The sequence below is a fragment of the Cicer arietinum genome, chromosome 4, assembly GCF_000331145.2.
Source record: "Cicer arietinum cultivar CDC Frontier isolate Library 1 chromosome 4, Cicar.CDCFrontier_v2.0, whole genome shotgun sequence".
NCBI classification, from domain to species: domain Eukaryota; kingdom Viridiplantae; phylum Streptophyta; class Magnoliopsida; order Fabales; family Fabaceae; genus Cicer; species Cicer arietinum.
In genome coordinates, this window is record NC_021163.2 from 63,827,020 (window position 1) to 63,854,869 (window position 27,850).

Consider the following 27,850-nt stretch of genomic DNA (forward strand, 5'->3'; position numbering starts at 1 on the left):
AGATGTGCATGCACTAATATGACATTTGCTTACGATCGGCTGGATGTCATGTTGAAACTGATGTGCATCTTTGTATACAATATCCTTCTAGTATTGATTGTTGGCGTGAAGAAAATTTGTGGCATGATGTTGAACGAACCAACGCTCAATACCATGGTATAGATTTGATAACATTTGAGTTGATGCATAAGTTGTGGTAAATGGTGTTAACTTGTCTAAATGTATAAGAATTTGGTGCCATCACATCTAAATGTAAAAGCATATTAAGTTGTGAACCAAATTTTGAGGTTAAGTTTATTAGGAGGCAAACCAATATGGTGACTCATTCCCTTACAAGAATAGTTATCTCTATGTCTAGTCTCCAATTCTTTGATATTGCTCCTTTTGTATTTCAAATATTATTGAAAGTAAAAATAAAATGAGTTATTTTCAATAAATAAAAAGTCCAATATATATTTCTTATAATTGAGTTTGGTTGTGTATGCAGTCTTTTCATGTTAAATGATTTTATTAAAATAATAATAAAATAATTGTTATAAAACTTATTATTGATTTAGAAATGATTGTATTTTTCTTTACTTTCTTTTCTTTACTTTCTTTTCACGGTTCATACTTTAATTTTCTTAGTATTTTTCATTGCTCCTGCTTTTATTGAGTCTTTTTTTTTAGTACTAAAGACGACCTAAAGGCTTAGAGAAAAAAGAACAAAAATAATTAACAAGCAACTTTAATAAGTTTAGGGAAGGAGACCTCATAATTATCATCAACGAACTAAGATTGAGAAAATATGATCATCCACGTGCTCTTGACAAAATATATCTATTAAAACTTTGGAGTCACTCTCGACCACTAGGTTTGTAATCTTCTTTTTCAAGCTAATTCCAATCCATGCAGCATTGCCCACATCTCAAAAGTGAGAGCATTACACATTCCAATTTTTCACACATATCCCCTAATCCAATTTCCAGAAGAATCTCAAAGAAGACATCCACATCCAGCAATGGATGTAGAATTTTTGTAAGTATCATCTCAATTGAGTTTGACCCAATTGTTATTTTATCGCCTCTAGTAGACATGCATGATCTCTGATCTCAATAGATGTACATTCTTCTTCACATGGTTTCCATTATCGATCTCTTTCACAAGATGCATGATTGTTTCAGTTGAGTTATTAAGACGTTGAAAGTCTTCTTCAAAAATGACTTTATTCCTCCATTTTTCATAGGTAACACGATATCATAAAGATGAACTGCCATTGAGCTCTCTAATACTCTGCATTATTCTCTGTCAGATTGTAAAATATTCAATCCCTATAAAAAAGAGAGTAAAGATTAGTAATTTTGTTAGTATGAACAAGTCTAATTCATACTTGTGTCGCATATGGGCAATCCCTCAACATATGAATCAAATGTTCTTTAGTGTTCGTACATTAGTTGTACTAAATAGAGATTGTTGGGTTTCATTTGTATCATGTATGATTTGTCAAAAGTCTCTAATGTGACATAAGTCAAATAAAAATTTGGTACTTTCAGATGATTTTTCAATTGATATCAATAGCAGTAACAGTTGGTATCTTCTAAATGAGTCTTTTATTTTCAACCAATGCAGCATTTAAAAGTTTACCATTTATATTTTACAAATGTAAATATACCCTTCACTGCAAAAGATTAAAAGTCACCAAGGTTTATACCTAAGGATGACTCTAAATTTCTTAAAAGAAATATATGAAGAGGACTTAATCGGTTATTTTTATTTATTTGAAAACAATAAACATAGTCAACTTAACGAAGTATGTAGAATGAAATGGAAGTATAAGTAACGTAGGATGGGAATAAAGTTTTTTTTTTTTTTTTTATCGGCATACGGCACAATGCACATGGGCGACAAAAAATAGCTAACAAAAAATGTATTCTACATAAATAAATAAAATAAACAAATAAAATAAGGGTGACACTAATATGTATTTGAAGGTACTTGTTAATTAATAAAAAGTAAAATAAAAATAAAGTTTTGTACGGAAAAATCACATTTTAAAATTTAAAGAGATGAATATATTATTTTTATGGTTATATATATACATTTAACTTTCTAACAAATGTCGCACGGAGAAACCATGGCCACATGCATATATAGGTTGATGGGGGCATCCATAAATTGAAAATTCAATTCAATCCAACTAAAACAAATTATTACATTTTGACTCACATGTTAAAATTTGAGAATGGCAATAAAATTGAATTTTTGTTGTTGGATCAAATCCATCGATTAATTAGAAGGAGATCTATGTATACTCTTCTTTTAAAATATAAATTTTTTGATTTTTTATAAAGTGTAAACCAAATCTTAAAAGTAATATCTAATGATATTTAATTGATATCATTTATGGTTGAGACTACAACGATATTTGATTGTTTTTAAATTTTTTAACTTTTATTTTTAATTAATAAAAACATTTTTGGCAAAAGAATATTACAATTGATGCTCTCTTATCTTCACATTTGTTGTTTATGTATCCAATTTTTTCTTTTTAATTTATTTTTATATTTTTTAAAGTCTTATTAATTAAGTAATTAGAGATTGTAAATAAATTTATTAATCCACCTCAGCACGATACTTGATATATGTTCAATCCATGTCAACTTATTAAAAGGTTAAATGCATCAAGGGATATAATTAAAGATTAAAATTTTACATGACATAATCAAAACTTTATAAGAATTAAAAAATTTCGCTCATTTTACAAGAATAAAGAACACAATAAATCCTATTAAATTTTTTAAATACAAAAAAATGTCAGATATGATTTGATGTTGGCACGATAACTAAAATATATGTTATATCATTTTTAAAATATAAGTAACAAATTTGATGTATATTATTTAAATTTTAAACTATATATATTCATTTTCTTTGACTGAATTTTGGGAGGTAGTATACTAATATTAATTACAATAGTTGATGCTTCATTGAAAGCTCCAACTTTCTCAACTGCCGACAAAAATAGAATCTGAGTCAATACTTTTTTTCTATTAAACATTACTACATTAAGCGTGTTTGGCTATGAAGTGATTAAATTGATGTTGTATAATTTATTTTAATTAAAAGTCATTTGAATATAAATTAATTTATGATTAGGTATATTTAAGTTTAGGTATATTTAAATAAAAGTGAATTCAACAATAATTTCAATGTAAAAATTACATTTAAACTTAAAAACTGCAAATCATAACTTTAATATAAAATCAATTCTAAAAAGAGAATCAGTTAAACTCGACAACATCCAAACATATCAAAATCAAATATAAAATTATAAAATTGATTTTAACTCCTTCAAAATTAAAATCAACATGCACTAAATTTTTCCAAAGTTAATTTGTCTTTGATTAACTATTCAGTGAAAACAATTAATTTTTGTAATGCTTAAATTTCTGGCACTTTTGTAACATAATTTTGGATTCTACACTATCCAAAGAAATTGTATCCTTTTGCTGCATTGAAAATTGGTGCAATGGGTTTTGTGAGGCAGTGGAGATAGAAACAAACGGTGAAGTGAAGATGAGAGAGGGAAATGTGAGAGATAGATAAATAAATTGTAATAGAGAGACACTATAACCGAAAATCAAGATAAAAATAGATTCTCAAACTTAATGTATTTAGGAAATAAATTAATAATTAAAATAAATAAATAAAAATTATTTAAATAAATAAAAATATTCATTAAAAGAAATATAAAAATAAAATTATTAAAAATAAAAAATCTAAAGATAAACAATCTTAACCCAAATAAAATTCGTTATCTGAATAGTCAAATAAATACTTGAGGGTTTACCAATATGATATTGTTTTGAGTTGATGATTAAATTGACTAATCTATTGAATTAAATATTTTCATAGCTATTTTTATTTTCAACACATTTAAAGATTTACTAATGTTGAGCTTCAAATCAAAGTCAAGCTGTGGTCAGCTTCATAGTTCTCACTACCGGCCAACATACAGACCTCTTCATGTTTAAAGATTATGCTTTTCTAATCATAAATAAAGCTATACTATCACATTTATATAAAAAAGAATTATATTTAAAAAATATCGCTTATAGTTTTTAATACAAATTAAATTGATATTTTAAAATAATACTATTTAATTAATATTATATATATATTCTTAATTTATTATTATTTTTTGTATAATTATTATTTTATATTTATAATAATTAAAATACATCAATAATTAATAAGAATAATTTATTAAAATTATAAATCTCTTGTGTTTATTAGTTTTTGGTAACATGAGTCAATTAGTCTAATGACATAGTTATTTTAAAACATACTTTCTCTTTTTTATACACCTTTATTTAATTTAAATCATTTAATGTTGATAGTTAAATATTTGATATTAGAAAGTGACAATTTAGTAAATTTATTGTGATAAAATTTTAAAAATTAATTATATTTAACTACGTTTTTAATACTCATAAAAATAATTTTTTTCTTATAATAATAACCAGAAGGAGTACTAGTAGTATTAATCTAATTTAATTATCATAGTAGTATTTTATTTCATTGAAAAGTCAAAATTCAATGAATAAAAAAAAGTCAAAATGCAGCGTTCCGACTATAGAACCACGACCACCGATCTTAACTTTTAGGGATATGTCTAAAAAAAAGTCAAAATACATTCATAAAATAAGTGGACTGTGAAATTGACACACACACAAAATAGAGAAAAAGGAAACAAAAAGAGTCAATACTCGTGATTAAAAAAGAATGTAGTTTTATGAAGGCATTTTCTGTACAAGTCATTGTTAGCTAGATGCCACAGAATAGAGCTCAAGATAAGATGGATTAGTGAAGACATGTATGTGGATGTTTCATTGATTTATTTTGAATGTATGGCTTTCTGTTAAATGGATTAAATATTATGTTACAATTTAATCTGCATATACATTTTTCATTGAAAATTTTACCGTGTATTCCCATTCCCCAAAATCTAAAGGAAAAAACCAAAATACTCTAATATATATATATATATATATATATAATCATTCAATTATTCATACAATTACACATATATATATATATATATATATATATATATATATATTACTTCTATGTTATTATTAATATATAAAAGTATTTGTATATATAACACAAAAATGTTAACAAAGATATATATTTCTAGCCCCTTATTCGAAAAATTTGTAGATCCATACCCTTCAGCTTGTGGGGGATGCTAGATAAATTTAGTTAGTTACTCTCTACCAATTAGCTGTGATAGTTTAGGTACACAACTTAATTAAAACATTCACTCTCACTTGATGTTATATTAACTTAAACATCTAAATATTTACAAGTATAACTCTACTGCAAAGAAGGAATGTTGTCTTCTATGTCACTATTTTGGTCATCTTTCTCCGGAACACTTTAAGATTGTTAATTAAATTGGCATTGAACACGTGAGTAAAATTTTGGTTGATTGAGTGCTCATAACACTATTGTCCGTACAATAAAGTCAAGTTTGTAATGATTGCCAAAGTGGCGCATTGATAAGAAAAAGACCAATGAAAATATAAACAATGCAATGCTTCTTTCTATCTCCGACCACAAAAATTCGAAACAAATTTCATGATACCAACGAAATTCAATGTGCCATTTATCGTGTGATTTATATTTGACACGAAACAAACGTGCTCCTCCTCCCATTAAATTTGCTTTTGCGTTAAAAGGATGTTCGGTTAACAAGTCCACCTACGGTATCTTTTTTAAAGACATAATTATTGTATTGAATAATGTAAAATTAGTTTCGTGAAATAGAACTTAAGATACCTCTCTTTAGAATTAATAAAAGGGACCGATAATATATACAAAAGTCTTATATTTAAAAATTGAGAGTAGTAGATTATAGAAAATTGAAATGTTACTATAAGGGAATTGCGATATCTTACCTCCAATATTGACCTTCAGGACGAGTTCATTTAAGCAATTTGTTTTATCTTCAGTGTTTTTAAAAATCACACGCGTGTTTGGATGTGTATTTTCGTTGGCCAAAAAATTGTTATTGTTTAGAAGTATATTTTTTAAAGAAAAAAACAATTCAAAATATACTTGTGAAATACATAAAGATGAAGAAAAAAAAACTCCCTTTAATGCACATAGAGTATAAAGCTCAGAAAAACTTTCCTTCACTTCAATGGTTATTTTTTTGGTCAACCGTTTAAGGGGACAGAGTGCATAACTACGAAATCCTTTCCAACAAGTACTAGTCCAAGTATCACAAGTTCTTAATGTACACACAACAATAGACTCTTGAATGGTGGATTGCGCTTGAAGAAAATTGCTCACATTTCTAGTCTATTTCACAATTTCTTTTACTATTAGAATAAATAAATCAACAAGTTGTTATCATACACTTGGTATTAGATCTGAATTTATAGGAACAGAATTGTCAATTGACAATATACTAATAATATGAAGAATGGAAAGATAAGATATTTCAACAAAGAATTTCATATTTCCTATATGTTTTTTATTTTCTATTAAGACTCTAATATTAGGAATGAGATAAAGCCTAACAATATGCTTATAAGTAGAGCAGTCCTCGCCCTACAAACCAGTTTACTTTTTGGAGTTGGTCCATGTTCGATAGGAGTAATCCATCAAATTTGAAACTCTGTTCCAGTGAGAAAATGTTTCATTCTTATATTCAATTTGCACTATTTCAATGAAAGGGACTATTAACCAATTTTAGTCCAAACCATTATTCCTATGTAATAGTAATCAAAGTGCAACCATTCATTATATTGATTAATATACCCAACGTTAATGAGCAATGGTATATGGGTGAGGGATTTGTCTGTTACATCATGCATTGAAGGGAGATTAGTGACATTTGCTATAATTCATTTCTATTCAACTACATCATAGTTCTATTCAACCAAAAAAGAAAGAAAAAAGATCACACACTTCTTTCGTTCCTTTTTCCAAATATATAAATTATCAACATTCTCTACTCTCAACTTTTTACTATCTATTTTCTATCCTCTCATTTTCCCTTTATCACGTCTTTCACAACTGGTTAAAATAACTTTTGAAAAGTGGTTACTTTTCCAATAATAATAATAATAGTAATAAAAGCAAGAACAAATATGCACAGTGCCACACCATGTTTCATAACATATGTTAGAAGATGCATTAAAATCCTTGTTTCAAAATTAAATCTACAAAAAGATGCACTTTATTGAATAAATAAAATTACATACAACAGTGGAGAAGAAAGATTATAAGATCGAAAAAAGAATAATAATAATAATAATAATATATACAAACACAAACATCCTTTACATGGAAGCTAAAAGGTCTCTCATCTCTGCAACAGATGGGATTGTCTCATTAGGGTAAATCTTAGCCACAAGCTGAGCAAAACTTTCGTACTTGTCAAGAAACTCCTTCTGCAAACAAAATTAAGAAACTTTCAGTTGAATGCATCTTCTATGTCTTTTTGAATTAGCTAATATTGAAAGTTAATTTGTTTCACTGTTTCCTAAGAGTATTTACATAAAGTAATCATTTTCCTATAATTAAGCGTTCCCCAACATGTTTTAATTTTATAATCTTTCTGATTATAAACCTGCACAGTATACATAGTGTGAATTTAAGTGCCCCACCTGAGCAGTTTGTAAATGAAATATTGTACAAGCATCACCATTTTTATGTTTATTTTTTTGGGGAAAAATAATTCCCTTTCACATCATCTCTTTCAATCTAAGACTACTCAGTATTGAAATTTATGTGGCCTCCTTTTCTTCCCCTACAACATATAGCATAGTAGAAATCCATTTTCACATTGAACAGGCTATCAGTGTTGAAGCCCCGCTTTTCAAATGGATTTATCTCAATTCAAAATTCAATGATTTTAGTTTGGAATATTGTAGTGTAAAACTTTTCTCCTCTATCATATATTGTGTTGCGATCTTACTGCAACAGTTTCACCCTAGGTAGTTAAATCTCAAATAGCGTCACGTCGCGGTCAACCTCGAAAAATGGGATAGCGAGTTGTGGGATACCGGGATGGCCACTATTTTTTTGGACAAATTACATAAATAATACTATATAAACATATATTTTTATGCAAAATTAAACAATGACTCAAACTCTGAAATATTCATAAATACCAATAAAAACCCAAAAGTCTCAATCAAAAGATACAATTAAATACTAACAAAAATTAAGGAAATAAAAATGAATATAAAAACAGACAAAAAACTTAGAAAAAAAAAAAACAGGAATAAGTAAGAAAAGAAAGAAAAAAAACATTGGAAGAAGTAAGAAAATAGAGGAAGAAAGAAGAAATTGGGTGATATACAACGATGGCTGGAAGGTGAGTGGCGCCGTTGAATCTTGAAGAAAAGGAGGGAGTGTTCGAAGGAGAGAGAAGAACAATGGAATTTAGGTTAAGAGCGAAAATCCTAAAATACCCCCATAAGTTTTTAAAATTTAAGGACAATCTAGGTTTTTCCTAAAAAAAACACATTCACGTTTTATGGCGCCATGAGAAACACGCGAACTGAGCGTGACCCGTGACCCGCGATCACGGCCAGGACGGCAGTTTTCGTGTTTCGTGCCGCACCGCACCATGCCGCCACGGCCATGCACTGCGCCACGCCGCACCGCTCCGGCGCAATTGACTACCTAGGTTTCACCACATTATTATGCAGTCAAACTATTCGTGTTATGACAATAACATGATTGCATGACAATGGAAATATATACTATTGCAAGACATTGAAATTGAATCCAGTTTAATTTCTTTTTAATGTATCTCATTGATTACAAAATTGGATATTCTCTTAGCGCATAGGTTCAACTCTTGGAAGACACTTCAGATTTGGCCTTGGGAATATTTACTACATAAGCTTTGGTCCTTATTAATTGAATTACTGTAAATATGAAGTATCTTTGTAGGCCAATAAGGATTGAGTATAGCTTACCTTGCATTTGTCCCACAAGGAAGGTAACAGTTCTTCTGAAGTCAAATTCTTCTGTAGTTTCTTATACATCGCAGCAATGGACTTGTCAACCTAAGCAGAAGAGGAAAGAAATAATTCACACGGTAAGCATACACCAATGAGAAGGCTCTTTAAACAAGACAAGAACCACTTTACCCCAGATAAGCTGGATTTTAACATTTTCCGGAGATCCATTTTTGACAGCCCAAGCTGGAAAGGTATCTGAAATCCATGTAAAAGATCTTAGATTTTCGCGAACATTGAAAGGCAAATGACCACACTTTCAATTTCAATATAGACATAATCAGTGCTGATGTTTCCTTGTTTTTCTGTTTCTTTTCATTCTCGATTTGTTTCAATGTATTTAATATTTATGATTGTAATTCTTGATTAGTGTATAAAGAAATATAAGCCTATAAGGAATTTTTTCTTTAAGCAATTCAAAAACACTTTCTCATCTATACTTAACTGTATCCAGTTTGTTCGACAAAATAATTCTAGATATGGTGAGATACTGTATAGCAGAAGGCTATGAAGGATTAACAGGACAGCATTATACAAACTAACCTCTTCAGGTGCAACAGTGAACATCAAGTCCTCAATTCTTCGAGCAAATTGGAAAAGACGTTCAAATTGCTTTCCAAGGCAAAAAAGTGATAATGAGTTGGGTCATAAAGGATATGGATTCCAGTGTGGTTGAGAAAAAATGAAAAATAGGGGGGGAAAAAAATACTCACAAAGTATATAATCATGCTAATATGGCGTGTGCGAGCTTGTTCATAGGCTTCACTGGCCTGATGATAAAACTTGGCCAAAGTGGGCACGATATTGGCGAGGTCATACAAACTAAGTATAGTAAACAAAATAAGTGAACTAAGTATAGTAAACAAAATAAGTGAAAAATGACAGTTGCATTATTTGCAAAATCAACTTAATAGACACGAACTGAAGCTGCCTCTTGGCAGAGGGGCGAGAGAAAATTTACCTATTCTGAAAGGCAGCATAGTTCTCGAAAAGAAAAATATCTGCATACTTCGGATCTGTTTGTGCAATTTTTTCCAAGGTTGCAAACATTACACTAACCTGTCGAGCAACATTCCCACCAGCAAACGTTATCCACTTTAGTTGAAGCAGTTGGTTAGTTAGAGAAATATTTGTATAAATAGGAGGATACAAGAATAGAGAGAATTGACTCAGTATTGTAAACATCTAGTCATAGAGTAGTGAGTCTGTTGTAGAAGGGGAAACCCTTGGAAGGGAGATCACTAACTTTTATCCTCTTCGTTTTGGGAGGCAAATGCTTGATTTCCCAGCAAAATATAAGACATCATAAAAACGGGACAGCTTTTAAAAGAAACACTCACAAATTTTGTATATGCTTGGTCAACCAAATCCCTAGACTGCCCCTGGATGTACTGCTCCATACGAGTTGCAAGGGTTGCAAATCTGGAAACATTAGAAATATAGCACATATTAATGCAAATAAGCTGGATTTATGCATTTCATGTGATTGCCATGGCTGCATATCTCCACACACATCAGCAATTATGTCAATGATTTCAACTAAAATTATACCAAATTACAAAAATAAACTCAACTTCTACCAAAAATAAATGAATAAATTCACTCAATAGGTAAATTGTCAGGAATGATTAAGAAAAATCATGTATATTTCAGGAACCTAAAGACGAACTAACCCAACACAGTGCAATTAGCAAAAATCTGAGTACCAGAGAGAAAATTTGTGTGCAATGATATCTTTAATGAATAAAAGATGTAGGGGCCTATCACTGCAATTATATGAGATATTTTTCTAGGTCTTCCCATGTTTCAAACTTTGAATAACAGGCTTAAAAGGTATCACACAACTGTTTCATCACACTCAGAAAGAACATCCTATTTCTTTGGAGTTTGGAGAAGGGGAAAAGTAAAAATAAGGATCCATTTTCACCTGGGAATGTAGGATAGAACACCCATTTGGCGAACATTGCGTTCATTTCTTTCAATTTGATGGCAAGCTTCATCAACAAACTGCCAAAAGATTTCCGATCAAACAAATTGGGTTAGTGTCTCAATCTTCCAAATGCATTTGGTAAAATAGTTTTCTTCAATATGCTAGGCACCTACCCGGCTGAACTGCATAGATATCCGAGACTCTAGGTCACCAAGCAAAAGACGTACAAATCCTGCTGCATCAGCTTTCTGACCAGAGAGATAGCGTTCTGTTATTCCATGCATTGATATGCAGCGTAAAGGATCAATCTTGTATGCCCAATCCACAACAGCATAAAAGTCTTCCTGAAATCATTTAAAGCACCTTCTAAAATATGGAATGATATATGGTTTTTTGAATATACTATATTACCTATAACTTATAAAAGAAATCATTTTATAATGAATGATATATTGTTCAGTTGGACCATAACATCATATTCACCATACAAAGATCCAATATTGACCTTTAAAAGGCCTAGGTTTCATTTTAAATGCTGCCTTGCATACCTAAATTAGTGCATTCTAGCACCAAGTTTCTGTTATGAATCTCAATTTTATATGTAATCTTGCTATCATTTGTCTATGTTTTTTATATAGGATAGATAAGTAAAGAACTTGCTAGTACAAAACTCTCCTTACGTTTTATAAAGCTGTGAGGTAACCAGAAGTGTGCAAATATATGAAATTCACACTATCACTAGGGAGAGGGATAGAGAATTAAGCCATCTAGGGTTTACCATTTTATCTTGGAATTGGGTCCACTTTGGTAACACTAAGACTTTGTTAGAGAAATGAAAACACAAAACAATAAACTTGGATCCTCTTTACCAATATCATTGTAATTTATGTTCTTATGCTCTTAGTTGCCTGGTGTCTGTACTCTGTAGCTGCTCATAATGGAATGGTTGAGGGGGTTGAAGGCCGATTTGGAGGGGTTAATGGTTATTGGAACGGAAGGTTGATTATCTGTTCATATTTTGTCTATCCTGAGATTGTTTGAGGTCATTTTTGGGATTAAGATTGACTATACTAAAAGTGGTAGAGCAGGGGTAAATATTAGCGGTAAGAGTTACACTGCTTTCACTACTTTGGCTGGATATCAACCCCTTTGATGGCCTCCCATTTAGTTTCTAAATATTTCCTTTAGAAATTTTCTTGCATGTGATCTTTTTTCTTCTACCTCCATTGTCTTTTCTTCCTTAATGAAATAATAACTTTTTCCAAACCCGTCACACAACAAACAGATAAACAAATCTTACACAAGAAAAAACTATGTACTCTTGCTAACATGCTTATCACGTAACATTGAGAAGATCTAAATCCTTTCATCTTTTACTAATATCAGAAGAACATAGAGTAGATTCAAAAGTAGAACACGTTCTAAGCATACTTGAATTCCATCCAGTAAATCCTGAAGTGATTCATTTAAAGCTGCAAGCTCTGCAGAACTTTTTCCTACAAAATGGAAGAAATGGTCAAACTACCAAAAAAAAACATGAACAGAGAAAAACTACATTATGCAACAATAACTAAAACCTTTTTAGGAGGAGTTAGCTGTATCATAATGTCTTATAATAAACCACATCCGTCATTACTAAAGAGTAAAGACAGACCATTTAATCCAAATCACATTTAATGGTTTAGGTATAGTTGTCTGTCTGCCTCTACTTTTAAAACTATTGGACTATCCTTTTTTGGAATACCCTCCTTATCAATGCTTCTACAAGTGTTCTACACACATGTCCAAACCACCTAAAGAATGCCTACGTGCATTACATAGCAGTGATAGGAGGGATTGTGTTACGCAGCTGCAACCAACTATTATGGCATGGATCATCAAATGAAAATCTAAACTACAATACATTAGATACAACTTCAAAAGCACAAAAGTGCTATTTGCAGAAAGTCAACATATGTACCAGATTTACTGTCATTGTCATCAATATCCATAATTCCCAAATCATCATCATCATCATAACAAGCTTTATTGCCGTTAACAATGCCTCCTGGGGGAACAAGTGTAGGAACTTCAAAGCACATGAAGTGTGCAAAAAACGAACTCTGCAATGTATACCATGAAGAGTTAAACATTTGGAAATATCAGACAAATTTGTGTTGAAAATAAATGAATATTAAACTTTCACCTCATCCACCAGAAGTGGGATAAAAATTGTGAGCATCTTTGCATACGCATCAGAGACTGTAGAAGTATCAGTAGCATTTACGTTCTGACCAGAACCAGTCGAACCTTCAAGCCAAACAGTAGGATTTCTAGATGCTTTTGTACTAGCACGGAGTTCATTTGCAAACTCGCGGGCCTGTAAATGAATGTGTGAAGCTTTCAACTCCATTAATATGCATACCAATACATAAAAAGTACTTATGTCCCAGAACTCGCATGCAATGTGGTTACTTCTCAGTTCGTAAAAGATAAAAAGCAAGTTGTGGAACAAACTTTGACATCTTATGATTAAGAAACAAATAAAAGCAATGTGATGTAACGGACCTCCCGGCGAAGAAGCAAGTTTAGCGAACTGCAATAAGCTTTTCTCAATGGACCCAAGCAATTCTTATCAAGACTCTGCAAGTGCATAGGAAGATAATTTAGGTAGGAGACATTGAACATCACTCCAAAAAATATAAACATGCAAAAGGAATAGTAGGTCCTCCATATTTAAACCTTCAAATGTTGAAGAAGACGTGCATATGTCCTGCACTTGTACCGCAGGTCAGCATGATCAGGCCTCTTCAACTGTCCCCGCTGTTTAGAGTAAGCAGACAAAGTGAAACCAACAAACTCAATCCAAGGCTTAAAAAGTACCAATTCTGTAACAAATTTACAGAAAATACCTGAGAAAAGTAACTTTTATCACTTATCATGAAGTCCACCAAACTAGCAAAGTAATTTCTCAAGAATTCAGAAGCTCTCCTAACAAAAGTAGATTTTAATTTTTCAAGTTCTGCACGCTTCTCTTTAACCTGTAGAGCAGGAAGACCGATCAAAACAGATGACTATTAGGTCCTATATGTATTTTCTAGAGTACTCGCTCTTTGCTTTGTGATCTCAAATTCACAATACTCTCATTCTTCCCAACCAATTAAAATGGGAGAAATTAATGATTGAAAACCATATCATACTTCTCCAACAAGTACAACATGCTCTCAGGTGATTTAACAAGAGAAAAGTAAATCCGAGAACATACAGCTCTCATGCTTGCATAAGTAGGATCAATATTAGGCACTTCAAGACCACGCAAGGCACTGGTCAACCATTCACATGCTTCTACATTTTGAAGCATCCGAGCTTCGTCAAACGAACCTCCTGTCAAACATGCTGCATACTAAACACAAAAGGTATCATTAAAATAAATAAGCTAGGTAAGTTCATCCAGCTTAAATTGGATACAATTTACCAATCGAAGGCATACCTCAGAAGGGACACGCAACCGCTCAAGAAGCTTATCAAGCTCCTCAATGAGAGATTTGTTATTTACCGACTGCATTTCCAAGTTGTTATTACGGGTTTCTATCTGGACACAGAAACATCATTAAAACAAACAAAAGTAAGAGATCCCCAATTTCTAAAACTTGTAATCTGAAATCATATACACAGCCTAGAGAAGCAAACAAAACTGGATAAAAAACCTCAAAGCAGAAAACAACTTTCCCAGCACAAAATCTGCTGCCTCTAAACCATACAAAATTGTCTAAGATAGCATCCGAATCTAAATAATATCAACTCAAAAGGAAGATATTAAAAAGGGAACAAGAAACCTTTTTTATTTGTTTATTATAGGGAGAAGAAGAGAAAACGGTATAATGGAAGGTTGATAAAAATTAAAATATCCTCATGACTGATTCATACACCAGAGAAAGAGGTGGTGGTGGATAAGAGAGAGAGTGAGAGAGAACCCTCAATCCATCTCTATACCAAAATGCCGTGATATAAGAAAAACTCCAAAGAGCATAAGGGATGATGTATGTACACTTCTACCTTCAAATCAAGAGGCAGCAGAATGTCCTTTAACGCGAGAATTATACTCCTAATAAAGACAAATATGAAAAAACAACATAATGCATGTAGAATGAAGTTTTTCCTTCTTCTAATTACTTTGCATCTAACCCCTCAAACAAATAAAAACTGCTCCAAGTTAAGCATGCAAACCCAAGATCCACCTGAGACTCGTTGTATCTTCTTGATTAAACTGGAAGTGGACAGTGTAAAAATGACTAAGCTGCTGTTTCTAAGCAAACATAAATATCAGGAGAGATGGATGTTTTATTTTCATTTCTCTTCTTAAGGACTATGGTAAGTAAATTTTAAGATACAAATAAATGAGTTGATGGTATAATGAAGAAAACAAAAGGGTAACATCAACAGAAATAAGGTTGCACCATAAAAATTGAGCACAGCATACTGGACTAATGCATAAATTTCCTTTCCCTTTCCTTAACAAAAAAAACTAAACAAGTGCAGCGCAATTCCAGCAAACACTACCATTACAACCACAAAGTAAGTTGTATCAAGGAAAACTATATCCCCGATTTGACGGGTACAAGCCCTTACTGATGCAATATCTTCTCTCATGTGCCGGAGTTTTACATTGAATGTGCCTAACCATTCATCCATATCTTCCACACAATTTGTTGCTGCTTCGAGCCCGTACAACACCTGCAAGGCACAATTTGCATGAATCTTTAAGTTATAGTATTTTCCTTTTAAGTATAAATTTCTCAAAATATTGCAATAATATTAATATTGATGAGAATGGTATGCCGGATGTTATTACATTAGACAAACAAATAATCCTTATTAAAAATCAATATAGATATTATAATATATATTTTCATATATTCTAACCCTTCCCCTCAAGGCAAAGCATATTAAGCTTGTTACAAATGTATACTTAAAAAACTAATCATATATATTACAGGGTTAAATAAATTTTAGTCCCTATAAAATTTCAATGTTTTGCTTAGTCCCTATAAACTTTTTTTTCATCTTTAGTCCCCCAAAAATTGCCTAGTTTTGTTTTTGGTCCCTATTTTCAGTCAACTCATGTTTATCATTCAAACTTTTTAATGATTTTTTCTTGCATGTTTAGAATATTATAAAAATATCTCATTCAAAAATTTAGAATTTTTTAACAAATTATCAATTAAACATGAACTTTCAAACCTTTGACACTTAAGTCATCTCTTTTTTAAAAATTCTAAACTTTTGTGAGGGAAATCTTAAAATGTTCTAAACATGCATAAAAAAACCATTCAAAAATTTGAATAATAAACAAATTGAATTGAACACAAGGACCAAAAACAAAACTGGGAATATTTTTGGGGGATAAAGATGAATAATTTTTTTATAGGAACTAAAAACAAAACATTGAAATTTATAGAGACTAATATTTAATTAACCGTATATTATATATTTAAGATTTAAGATATTACAAGAGAAGTATCTTTAAACAGACAAGCCAGGTGACTAGGGGGATGATATGATAACATGTTGAACTTATAAGGCTGTTGGGTATAGAAGGAGGATAAGAAATACTCGACAACAAAAATATATTGATATTAATGTGAATATGTTGGATGTTATTAGACAAGCCAAAACAACATTCATATTGAAACTAATAGTAGACCTCAAACCCTAATTAAATAAGAAAACAAATATTTATACTGAAGTTATGGATTTTAGAGAAAAGAAGGTGAATAGAAATAATAAATGCTTTGAATATGTTAATGATGTAATATTATTGATACTAACTTGATACAAAAAACTAACACTAACTATTTATAGAAAATTAGAGATACAAGACTGTGACTTCTAACTAAATAAGAAAACAGGGAAATAAATCATAATAATAAGTAATATAGAAAATAATCCTGCGAGATAAAAATGCTCTAGCATAATATCAAAGATATCATAAATACTTATATTCTGTTTGAATTTTAGAAAATATTTTTAATACATTTATATTATGTTATTACAGTACCTGCTAGAATCTAATATACCAACATATTCTAACAAAACAATCCTAATATATAAGGAAAAATGAAACTAGGCTTAAGGGAATCTAACAACAACAATAGTCAAGCCAAGCTTTATCCCATTAGATGGGTCAACTACAAAGATTCTAATCATATATTAAGTTCACCAATCACCACTCACCTATAAATCTCGCTTAATGGCATACCCAATAGTTTTTCTTGGTTTCCATCCATCTCTAACTATTAGACTATCGTCCCTCTAGTCAACCCTACTTACCCGTGCTTCAGATCTTTTCCACACACATCTAACCACCTAAAATGAGATTTTACCATTATCATCTTTTGTACAACATATTAAACTGTGACACGCGTAGTATTATATGTTCACCATTTTATGACAACATATTTGGTGTCAAAATAAACTTTTGACACCAACCAATATGCAATGTTGCAAAAGGTATTCGGGTAAATGTCATTACTTTTCTTGAGATGCCCATTGCCCACCAAACCATACACAAAACAGTTGTGATGTGACTCAAATGTTTGTCTGATCTCCCTGTCCTATACCACAGTGTATATCAATCGCACTCTCCATCTATTATTCTTCCTAGTTTCATTTTAATTCATCTAGCTTCACTTCAACTAAAGGATTCTCTCCATCTCGAACAATCACATTTTGGTTGCATAAAGAGTGTTCATGGTTTTGTACTTCTTTTCTTCTTTATTTTAAGTCTTGTAGGTTGTTGCAAATTTGGGTACAAGCTTTATGGATAGATCCTCATTGTTAATGATCTCCGTGTTGGACCATCTATCAAGTTAGTAGGTAATAACAGCAAAAGAAAAGTAGTCAACTCTGAGAACAGTATTACCTCATTTATCAAAGGTTCACTTTCTAAAATGGCGTGCACATTTGCTGCTTCAAGAGCCTGGAGCTCTCTCTTCAATCTTTCAGAAAATTCTTCTGCTTCACCAACACCCATGACGTAACTGCACATTGGAAAATTTCAACCATTTGACATTGGCATAGCGAAAGATGTGATTTGGGACAAGAATTATGCATGTCCAACTGACATAATTTTTTTATTCGAACTTTGACAAATCTGTTACAACTTATAACCATTATATTCTCGGCATTTTCTGTTAATTTATGAATTTCTATACTACGAACAAAGTAAGGATACAATACAAAGCACAGATACTACACATCACAGAGGGATACATTAATTTTTTAAAACTACACAACATAGCATGACTATATTTTGGTGTAAAACCGAGTATCCTCCGCCACTAATTGCATAGGCTAATCTCTCGAGTCAAGTAGGACCATAATGGGCGGCAAAGCTCTCCCTCACAAGTTTTAATGTTGTGGCATTCCCAGGGCTGGTTAAGCTGGAAGATACCCAAACCATCTCATCAAGTGTTCTTGGGTATAACACAGCTATAATACAACACATAAATCGTAAAATCCAATTCAAATTTAAAATTTACATGAAAAAGCAAATTTTAAATCAAAAGGGAAAAAATCATTGTTTTAAAGGATAGAATGAGTGATGTAGACTCAATAAAACATTTATCTAATGGTTGTGGCATTTCTATTTGTCTTGTTAAAAAAGTAACAAACTGTAAAATACATCTCAGAGATGTTTTAAAAGTTAGCATGAGTAATTGTAGACAATAAAACATCTATTTAATGGTTGTGGTCTTTCCATTTGTCTTGCTGTAAAAAGAAAAAATTTAGAAAGAAAAAATCTGTAAAATACATCTCAGAGCATCCAATGTGTTGATTGAGTGTTCAACATTATTACTTGCCCAATAAGGGTACAACTACTATTTTGAAGTGTTTGTTCTACCTTGTTCCTGTACAACACAGGGACAACCACGGACGGATCCATGAATTTTGATTAGCGAGGACATGCTTGCACATGTAATAATATGATTAATGGTGCATGTAGTAGAATTAAATATTAATAAATACAGTAGATTTGTGCATGTAAAATAATATTTTTTTTATCATTATATATTATTATATACAGTAACATCATGGAGCTATATGTATAGAGATTAAATACTAATCACCATAGTATAAAATTCTAGACTCTTTGAATTCCTCAATTCATATTCCCATATAGTACTCCTGGAATCATCATCAACACTAGGTTCATCTTTAGAGCGAACTATCAAAGTTCAAAGAAATATTACAGCAAAACAATTTCCAAAATCATATACCATATGTGTGTGTAATACATCAATGCACAAGGGATGAAGCAATGACATCATTATAGATTATTATATAATTAAGCAAAAAAATTTGGAGATTAAAATATTATACCGATATATATCCAAGAAAGTTGAACATATCTCAACATCTAAAAACTATAATTAATCGGTGTGTTTTCGAAATTTAAAATTGTTTTATATTTCTTCATTTTCAATACTATCAAAAATATATTTCTCTATGTATGTGACCAAACAAGCATTCAATAATTTATCTCTTACATTTTTGTGCATTTAATTCTTCACAAACAAACTTATTTAATGGAGGCAATATTTAATTTTTAGTGAAAAAATAAAATTCTTTGATGACTAATAATAAACTACAGAATTTTGTGGGGGAAGTTGCCTCCAATTTCCAAGTGACCCTAAATTTTTAAGGACTTAACCGAGCAATTTACTTAATAGACATTACTTCAAGCATATTCTTACTCATCATAAATATTTAACCTCAATAACATTGAAGAAAAAGAAGAATATCACCTACGTTCCTAAAAGAGCCTCCATGTCCTCTTCCTCTGCCTGGGAGACAAGATCTTTTTCGACATTGACTTTCAACTCTCTCTCAGTCATATCAGAAGCAACAGGACCACCATTGTGCACATTCCTTTGAGTAGAAACTGGGGCTGTATTTTCCTATTTCACATTTTGTAAAAACAATTATTTAGTGGCAATTAACCAGTGATGTGAAATTCAAAATGAGATAGACAATTCAAATTAAGAAGTATGTTTGAATGGGAGATAAGTAGGGAGGAAAGTAAGAAAAAAATCGACCTTAATCCTTGTTTGGGATATCTATAAGAATAAGAAGGAGCGAGAGGGATAAATTCCACTTTGATGGGCCCCATCCCCCTCAAATTGGCAGGCAAGCAGGGGAAACGATTTATTAAAATTAAATGAGGGATCTAACTCCCAAACACAGGAAAGAGAATTATCCTTCTTTCCTCAATTTAAAACATTAAAATAGGGGGCTTAAACTCCCCTCTCCATCCTGTCCTTCCTTTCTCTTCCCTTCCCTCTACTCGAAACTTCTAAACATAGTTAGAGTTTAACATCCTCAGCCTGAAGCCATGGACTTGATAATAAGTCACACGGTCACACTCCAATGACTCCATACATAGTAACAAATACCAAGTAACTGTTATTGCGCAATGAGGCAAAAAAGTATTCGTTAAAACAGAATCATGGCTATTTGATTGTAAAAAAGCACTGATTTTAAGAGACTGGATTATAGAAGACCATCATATTCACCTTAGCCCAGAGAGCCATCTCCACAACATCTATACCAACAACCTTAGGAAGGCGACCCAAAACATCTTTGCAGATAGTCAAGATGCAAAGAAGAAGACGATTTCTACGATAAAAGAGAAAGACACCATTAGCAAACTTCCATCACCTCACATAGAACTCAACCACTAATTTATCCATTCTCAGATTAACACGTCTCTCACCTGTCATCAATATTGCGCATTGTCCATTGAGGAGGAGCCACACTCTGGCTTCTAAGGTTATCAAATCCCTACAAGATACATACATTCATCAGTTCAAGAAGCAAATGACTAGGAAGGCATTAAGAAACAACCTTCAAGACAAGGAGTCGTTTCTTCTCATACTGTTTCTGTGCCAGAAACTGAGAACAATGTGTAGAATCAGAGCATAAGATTTTTCTATTATGGAAAATTACCAGTGTAAATGTACATCCACTGGGATCATTCGCTAAAACTTCTACTTTTGAGAGATGCTTTAGCTTGTATAGTTTCGCAGGCTGCAAGTACAAGAAAATAGTTTATAATGGATGCAATACAATACAAGAGGGTCACGAATACTCCATAATCCAATAAAGTCAATCAAAGAAAAATAAACATAGTGCAAGAAACAACAGCTAAAGAGGGATCTCTAGCTACTCATTGCATTGAGGGTACAAAAGCAAGCAAATCCAAAATAAATAGAAGACAGGGAAAAAAAATTACTTCAAGAACTCCTCCCGTAGAATACTTCAAAACTCGAAGAAAAGCCGTTGTCGTCTGTCCCTTTGATAATGCTGCAGGAAATAGCAAGATGTCACCAACAACAATACAAATACGGAATTCAACAAATGATTAAAGGAGTAACACCCAATGTAATAACTACTCCCAATCACTTAACCATCCCTCAAACAACATTAAACTATTCAACCAATCAGTTCAAGAATCAACTTGCTATCTCACAAAAATCATACGAGTGCAATAAGAACAATAAAAATAATGAAAGCAATCAGAATTACTGTATAAACAATAGCTTTTGCATATCATAAAACTTAATCAATTCCTACATCTATCCTTAAATATAGGACCCTCTTGAGAAATTTTCTTGTCTCTTTGAATTTTCAACTGCATTAATTATTTATTTTTCAGTATACCCCGAATTATTTTACATCTTTTTCTACAACCAACACTAAATACTTTGATGGAAACATAAACTGACTCTCACTTGAAGTATAAAATTGTAAAAACAGTATAAATTATTACTCCAATTTTTATTTTATTTTTATAGGAAAATGTCAGTAGTTAGTTAAGTTAGCATTTTTTACACCTTACCTAGAATTTGATCCCTCTGCTTCACTCCTTCAACCCTTACCTCAAACCAACTCAGCCACTCCAATCTAATATTACTATCAACTTTCTTCTAACAAATTTAATATTACTCAATTTTCTTAATGCATGTTGTTTAGTCAACAGAATCCTATGTTTAGGGATGGAGTAGTACATTTCTTAGGTGAATCAGCATATGAAATCGAAGTTTGCTTCTAAATGTAGATATTATCATAAAATCCAAATGTTCACATCAGAGTAGTAGCAGCAAATATGTTCAAAGCTAAAACACTAAATAAATCTCGCACAAGCAAAATCACAACAACAGCAACAAGCAAAAGCAGAAGTCAAATTACAAGCATGAAAGAAAAAAGAAGAAATAGTTAAAGTGAGGATTAGGTAACTAACTTGAGAGAGCGAGAACCCTAGGTTTGGCCATTTGACGACCAAGCTTGGAAGATTTTCCTAAGATCCCATGACTCTTGGCAACACGAAGTGATAAGATGATCTTCTGCTTTGGGTCTTCGATTGCAGACTCACAAGCTCGCCGGAGTTCAACATCGTCGGCGGTGGATTTCGCCATTTTTTGTGATCTGAAAGCAACTTTGGGAACACAGAAAATAAAAAGAAAAAGTGAGACGCAGTAAAATTTGGGAAATAACAACGGTTTTCTCGGTTGGTGTTAGATTTTTTTAATATAAAAATATTCGCCTTATAGTGCGCGTTGTGTTATGCTTTTGCGTTTCACTTTCTTTTTTTTTACTGTGCGATTTCGGTTTACATTTTACTGCTTTTTACCAAGAGTGACCACGGTTCAACCTCATGTAGGATCTATTTCTTAGATATTGGGGCAAATGTGGAGTTTACATATCAGTTACTACTTACCGTAAGATACTCCGAGAAATTTGAAAGAAAAAATATATATTTAATTTAAATTTAGGAAATTAACATATATAAAAATATTATATTTAGGAAATTGTGTTTACTAACTTATCCCTTTATTGTTTACATTGTGTTTAATGGGATATATTTTTGATGGTTAGTAAACACAATGGAATCATCTTAAAGGGATCTTCTGCTTTGGAGATTGTACCGTGGTTAAATTTGACAATTATAAAAATATTTTAGTATATGAATTTATTTTCTCTCTTGGTACTTACCACCATGAAAAAGTTATAGATTATTTTAAAAATGTATAGAATTGACTTTTAATAAATGTATATTATATCAACGTTGAATTTGATTCAAAATATCACTATGAGATTACTTCAAGATAAACTAATTATGTATATCTAAAAAATAAAATTTACTCTAAATTAAACGTACAAATTTAAGATACATTGGAGATTCTCCGTATCTCGTGATTAAAGTGAAAGTTAAAAGTGTAAAAAGTAACTAAATATCTATTTCCAAACAAATATAAATATTAGACTAAGAGAGATGAATGTTCTAAGGATTATAAAAGTAGATTATAAGATTCAAATATACGAAGTGATAGTAGTATAATGGAGAAAACAAGACTAACAACAATAGAAATCAGGTTGACCATAAAATTGAGCACAACATACTAGACTAATGCATAAATTTCCTTTTCCTTAAAAAATAACCTAACATTACAGCCACAAAGTAAGTTGCATAACCCCAATTTTACAGGTACAAGCCTTTATTGATGCAACATCCTCTCTCATTTGCCGGAGTTATACATTGAATGTAATCCAACACAATTTGTTGCTGCTTGAAGCCCGTACAACACCCGCAAGGCACAATTTGTATGAATCATTCGAAGTTATAGTATTTTTCGAAGTTATAGTATTTTCCTATTAAGTATATATAAATTACAAGAGACAAGCCAGATCACCACGTTGAACTGTTGTTGGCTGTTCTTAGACAAGCTAAAGCAATTATTCCATTTGAAATTAATTGTAGACTCCAAAGTTCAACCCTATTATAAACATCATTTAGAAGAAAAAAATTATCTTTAAATAGAAAGATTCTTTCAATTTACTTAATTACCATTTTTTCATATCCCTTTATTTATCTTAAAATATAAAAAATCATATTTAATTAAAAAAATTAATACATAAAATAAACAAATTAACTATAATGTAAACCTGAGTAACAAAAAACAAACAACCTACCAATTTCTTTAATACAGAAAATAATAATAAGTACTTGTAATAATAAGTGGTATTTTTATTGAAGTTATGGGTTTTAATAAGGAGAAGAGATATAATAATATGTTTATGGTGTGATATAATTGTTACTAACTTTATAGAAACCAATAAGCACCAACTTAGAGAAAATTAGAGATATAAGATTCTAAATCCTAAATAAATAAGGAAATAGAAGAAACTAATCATAATAATGACTAATACATAGATACGAATACCGCGAGATAATATCAAAAATATCATAGTATCCTATTATTTACTTAACAAGAAAAATATGAAAGACACCCATTTCCATTTTGTCTTCACAAGAAAACTGCTTATGCATTTTTTTTAAGAATACTCACAAATCTCAAACATCATATAGCGCACCAATCCTTATCTAGAACACAACTCAACGGTGCCTTTGCAAACAAAAATGAATTAGGTCCTGAGACCACTTTCGTGACAAATAAAGTTTTTATTTAATCAAAAGACCTAACAAAAATTTACTAAATCAAATTTTAGTATTTTTAAAATTAAAACATAGATCTTTTTAAATTTAATATTATTTTAATAGTATTAAATCATTTGAAAAAAGAAATTACATAACATCAATTAGATTAGATTAATTTAGTAATATCATGTTAAAAATTTAGAAAATTCATTTTAAATTTCATATTAAAATTTGTTTGGCCCCAATGGGTGGTGGTGGTAAGAAACAACTCAATTTGAAATCGAAAAGTAAAATCAACAGCCAATAAAGTGTGGAATCTAGGTAGTTAATCCCAAATAGCGGCGCGTGCGGCCAACTCTGGAAACCGGGATAGTGGGTTGCGGGATACCGGGATGACCTCTACATGAATAATACAATATAAACATGCATAATTAAAACAATGTCTCAAATTCATAATCTTAATCAAAACATACTTTAGATACCAAATAGTCTTAATCAAAATATAGATTTAAATATCAAATGTCATCATCTTTTTCAACATAGTCGAGTAATAAAATAACAAAATATTAAAACTAAAATGCATGTTACAGGAATCAAATATCATCATCATCTTCAACATAGTCTTCTTCTTCTTCTTCCTCCTCCTCTTCCCCATCAACTTCAATATATTCTTTATTCTCCTCATCCTCATCATCTTCAACATAAACAGGTTCAACTTCTTCTACTATCACTTCTTTTGATATTGCTTCTTGTGCAATTGCCCTAGATGCACTTGCAGCTGCCTTTTCTTTTGCTGCTCCCTAGTGTAGACCACTGGCTTATTAGCCCCACTTGCATTGGCAACATCAGTCCAAGTTAGATTACCACTGGCATAAACTAATTCTTCAACAGGTTCACCATCTTCCCCCAAGTCTCCCACTTCAAATTAATTGATATAGTCATCATCATCATCCAAGACGATTGGATTAATCACATCACGACAATCATAACACTCTTTCAAAGCCTAGTTATACTTAACGAAAACCAAGTCTTCCAACCTCTTATGCTCAAGTCTACTTCTCTTCTTGGAATGAATCTATGTATCATAATTTAAAATGTTAGTTTACTAAATTAATATGAACCTACATAGTAGAATACTCTATAACTTAATAACAAGTATTAGCTTACATGCTCAAAAGTACTCCAATTACGCTCACATCCTGAAGAACTGCATGTCAAACTTAACACTTTAATGGCCAATAATTGCAACAGTGGAGTTTGTGCTCCATAAGTCTTCCACCACTCAAATGTAAAATACATGTTTTTGATGAAGACAAAGACCAAGGAATATGTTCAAAGCTACAAAGATAAAAAAGAAGTCAAATAATCAAAGTCAACCATGTTCACACAAATTAGAAGATATATAATGTAAAGATGCACGATAATGTAAAGATATATTTGAAATACACATGAGAACCTTTCAATTTAGCATATGCATCAAAAGGATTTTTTAAAGAGTCAAAATATATAAATAATATTTTTGGCAAAATACAAAGCTGTATTCGAATATAACATGTTGTAGCTGAATACATATAAGTCAGTAGCTAAAATTGAACATTTGTCTTCGACTACGAGATGGTGTAATCGAATACGAGTGCTAAGTCAGTAGCTAAAACTGAACATCTGTATTCAAATACGAGACAATGTATTCGAATACGAGTGCTAAGTCAGTAGCTAAAACTGAACATCTGTATTCAAATACGAGACAATGTATTCGAATACGAGTGCTAAGTCAGTAGCTAAAACTGCACATTTGTATTCGACAACAACTTGGTGTAACCGAATACAAAACCAAGTCAGTGACCAAATTCAAATATCTGTATTTGAATACAAGAATGTGTATTAGAATACAAGCTTCAAAATTCAAATAAACTGAACGTTAAAAGGATGTGTATTCGACTACACACAAGTTGTAGTCGAATACAACTGGAAACAATGCAATTTTTCAATTCTGAAATGGTTCTGGATCTTTGCATTTCTTCATCAAACCTCTAGGAATGATGGCCAGTGATCTGAAGTGATGTCCATGGAGTATAAATACCCGATAACATCAGTTTAATCGAAATCAAACCTACTACCAAACCTTGAACAACTTTGAACAATTTTATGAAATATTCTCAAAGTTATTTTTTATATTTCAAGTACTTGCATTACATTTTCACATCATTGAGGAAGGTTCTCTAGTATACTTGAAATATTATTGAATTGATATCATTGTACAACTTTTATACTCAGTTTCTTAGTCAAGAACATTTGTTAAAAAGATCATTGAAATTATTGAAAGTAGTATACTTTCTTTAAGTATTGTAATCTAAGATAGTGGTGTGTTATCTTAAGAAGTGTGTTAGAAATTTGTAGCAGAGATCCTAGGGTGGGACTTGTACATATTCTAACATTAGTGAAAAAATCTCTTGTGGTATGCAAGAGGACTGGATGTACCCTTGGTCATAAGGGGAACCAAGATAATATCTTTGTGTTTATTATTTTTCTGCCATATATCATGTTCATACATTATCTTAAATTAGAAAAATTGATCACCAAATCTCTAAAAACAAGAAAATTTCTAAACACCTAATTCACCCCCTATTAGGTGCACCTCTGTTCTTACAATTGGCATCAGAGCAGGTTCCAGTAATTTGCTCATTGATCCTTATTAATGGCTTCCGCACAACCAGTTTTTAGAGGTGGTGGTAGTAGCAATAAACCACCATGCTTCATTGGGGAACACTATGACTTTTGGAAGATACGCATGCAAGCATATCTAGAGGCACAAGGAGATGATATTTGGGATGCAGTAGAAAATGGTCAATTTGTTCCAAAAACAGTCATCGATAATAAGAATAAAAAAGTAAAGCTTCATGGACAAATGATGACAAGAGGAAAGTGCTATTTGATAAGAAGGCCAAAAATATGCTACAATCAGCACTTGGAATGGAGGAATTCTTTCGTGTGTCACATTGCAAAATGGCTAAAGAATATATGGGATACACTTGAAGTAACACATGAAGGAACCATTGAGGTAAAACGTTCCAAACTCAACACATTATCTAAAAAATATGAATTATTTTGAATGCAGCCCAGAAAATCCATTTTGGACTTATAGAAAAGATATTCTCACCTGACCAACCATTTGTCGGCACTTGGAAAAATCTTCACTAATGATGATTTAAACCTCAAAGTGTTAAGATCATTAACAAGGGTTGGCAACCGAAAGTAACAACAATTTCTGAAAAGAAAAGTCTATCAAAGATGTCTTTTTCTGCACATTTCAGAAAACTTCAAGAACATGAAATCAAACTTGGAAGGTTAGAAAAGAATGAAAGTTAAGAAAAGAAGACCAATAATATTTCCTTGAAAGCAGAATCAAAAGAACAAATC

At 31.3% G+C, this 27,850-nt stretch overlaps 1 protein-coding gene across 1 annotated transcript; it reads right to left on the reverse strand.

The window, feature by feature from the left end:
- Window positions 1-7,215: 7,215 nt before the first annotated feature.
- On the reverse strand, window positions 7,216-22,515 carry LOC101496872 (exocyst complex component SEC3A). The gene is made up of 25 exons (XM_004499053.4): window positions 22,238-22,515; window positions 21,230-21,300; window positions 20,944-21,024; window positions 20,711-20,778; window positions 20,511-20,613; window positions 19,747-19,895; window positions 17,858-17,975; window positions 15,565-15,669; window positions 14,426-14,527; window positions 14,201-14,338; window positions 13,848-13,976; window positions 13,678-13,758; window positions 13,504-13,578; window positions 13,142-13,315; window positions 12,917-13,058; window positions 12,388-12,452; window positions 11,130-11,300; window positions 10,954-11,033; window positions 10,367-10,448; window positions 9,988-10,085; window positions 9,740-9,848; window positions 9,570-9,638; window positions 9,159-9,224; window positions 8,985-9,074; window positions 7,216-7,445 (listed from the first exon to the last, which is right to left on the reverse strand). The coding sequence occupies exons 1-25, from the start codon at window positions 22,410-22,412 to the stop codon at window positions 7,335-7,337; spliced, it is 2,652 nt and encodes an 883-aa protein (XP_004499110.1). The 5' UTR covers window positions 22,413-22,515; the 3' UTR covers window positions 7,216-7,334.
- Window positions 22,516-27,850: the final 5,335 nt, after the last annotated feature.

Bases quoted from the DNA above. Each gene is read 5' to 3' on its own strand.
- LOC101496872 (XM_004499053.4), bottom strand. From the start codon at position 22,412: ATGGCGAAATCCACCGCCGACGATGTTGAACTCCGGCGAGCTTGTGAG. The intron at 11,301-12,387 runs GTATGCTTAGAA...AAATGATTTCAG, and splicing joins ATTTACTGGATGGAATTCAA to GAAGACTTTTATGCTGTTGT. The intron at 9,849-9,987 runs GTAAATTTTCTC...TACTATACTTAG, and splicing joins TATGCTGCCTTTCAGAATAG to TTTGTATGACCTCGCCAATA.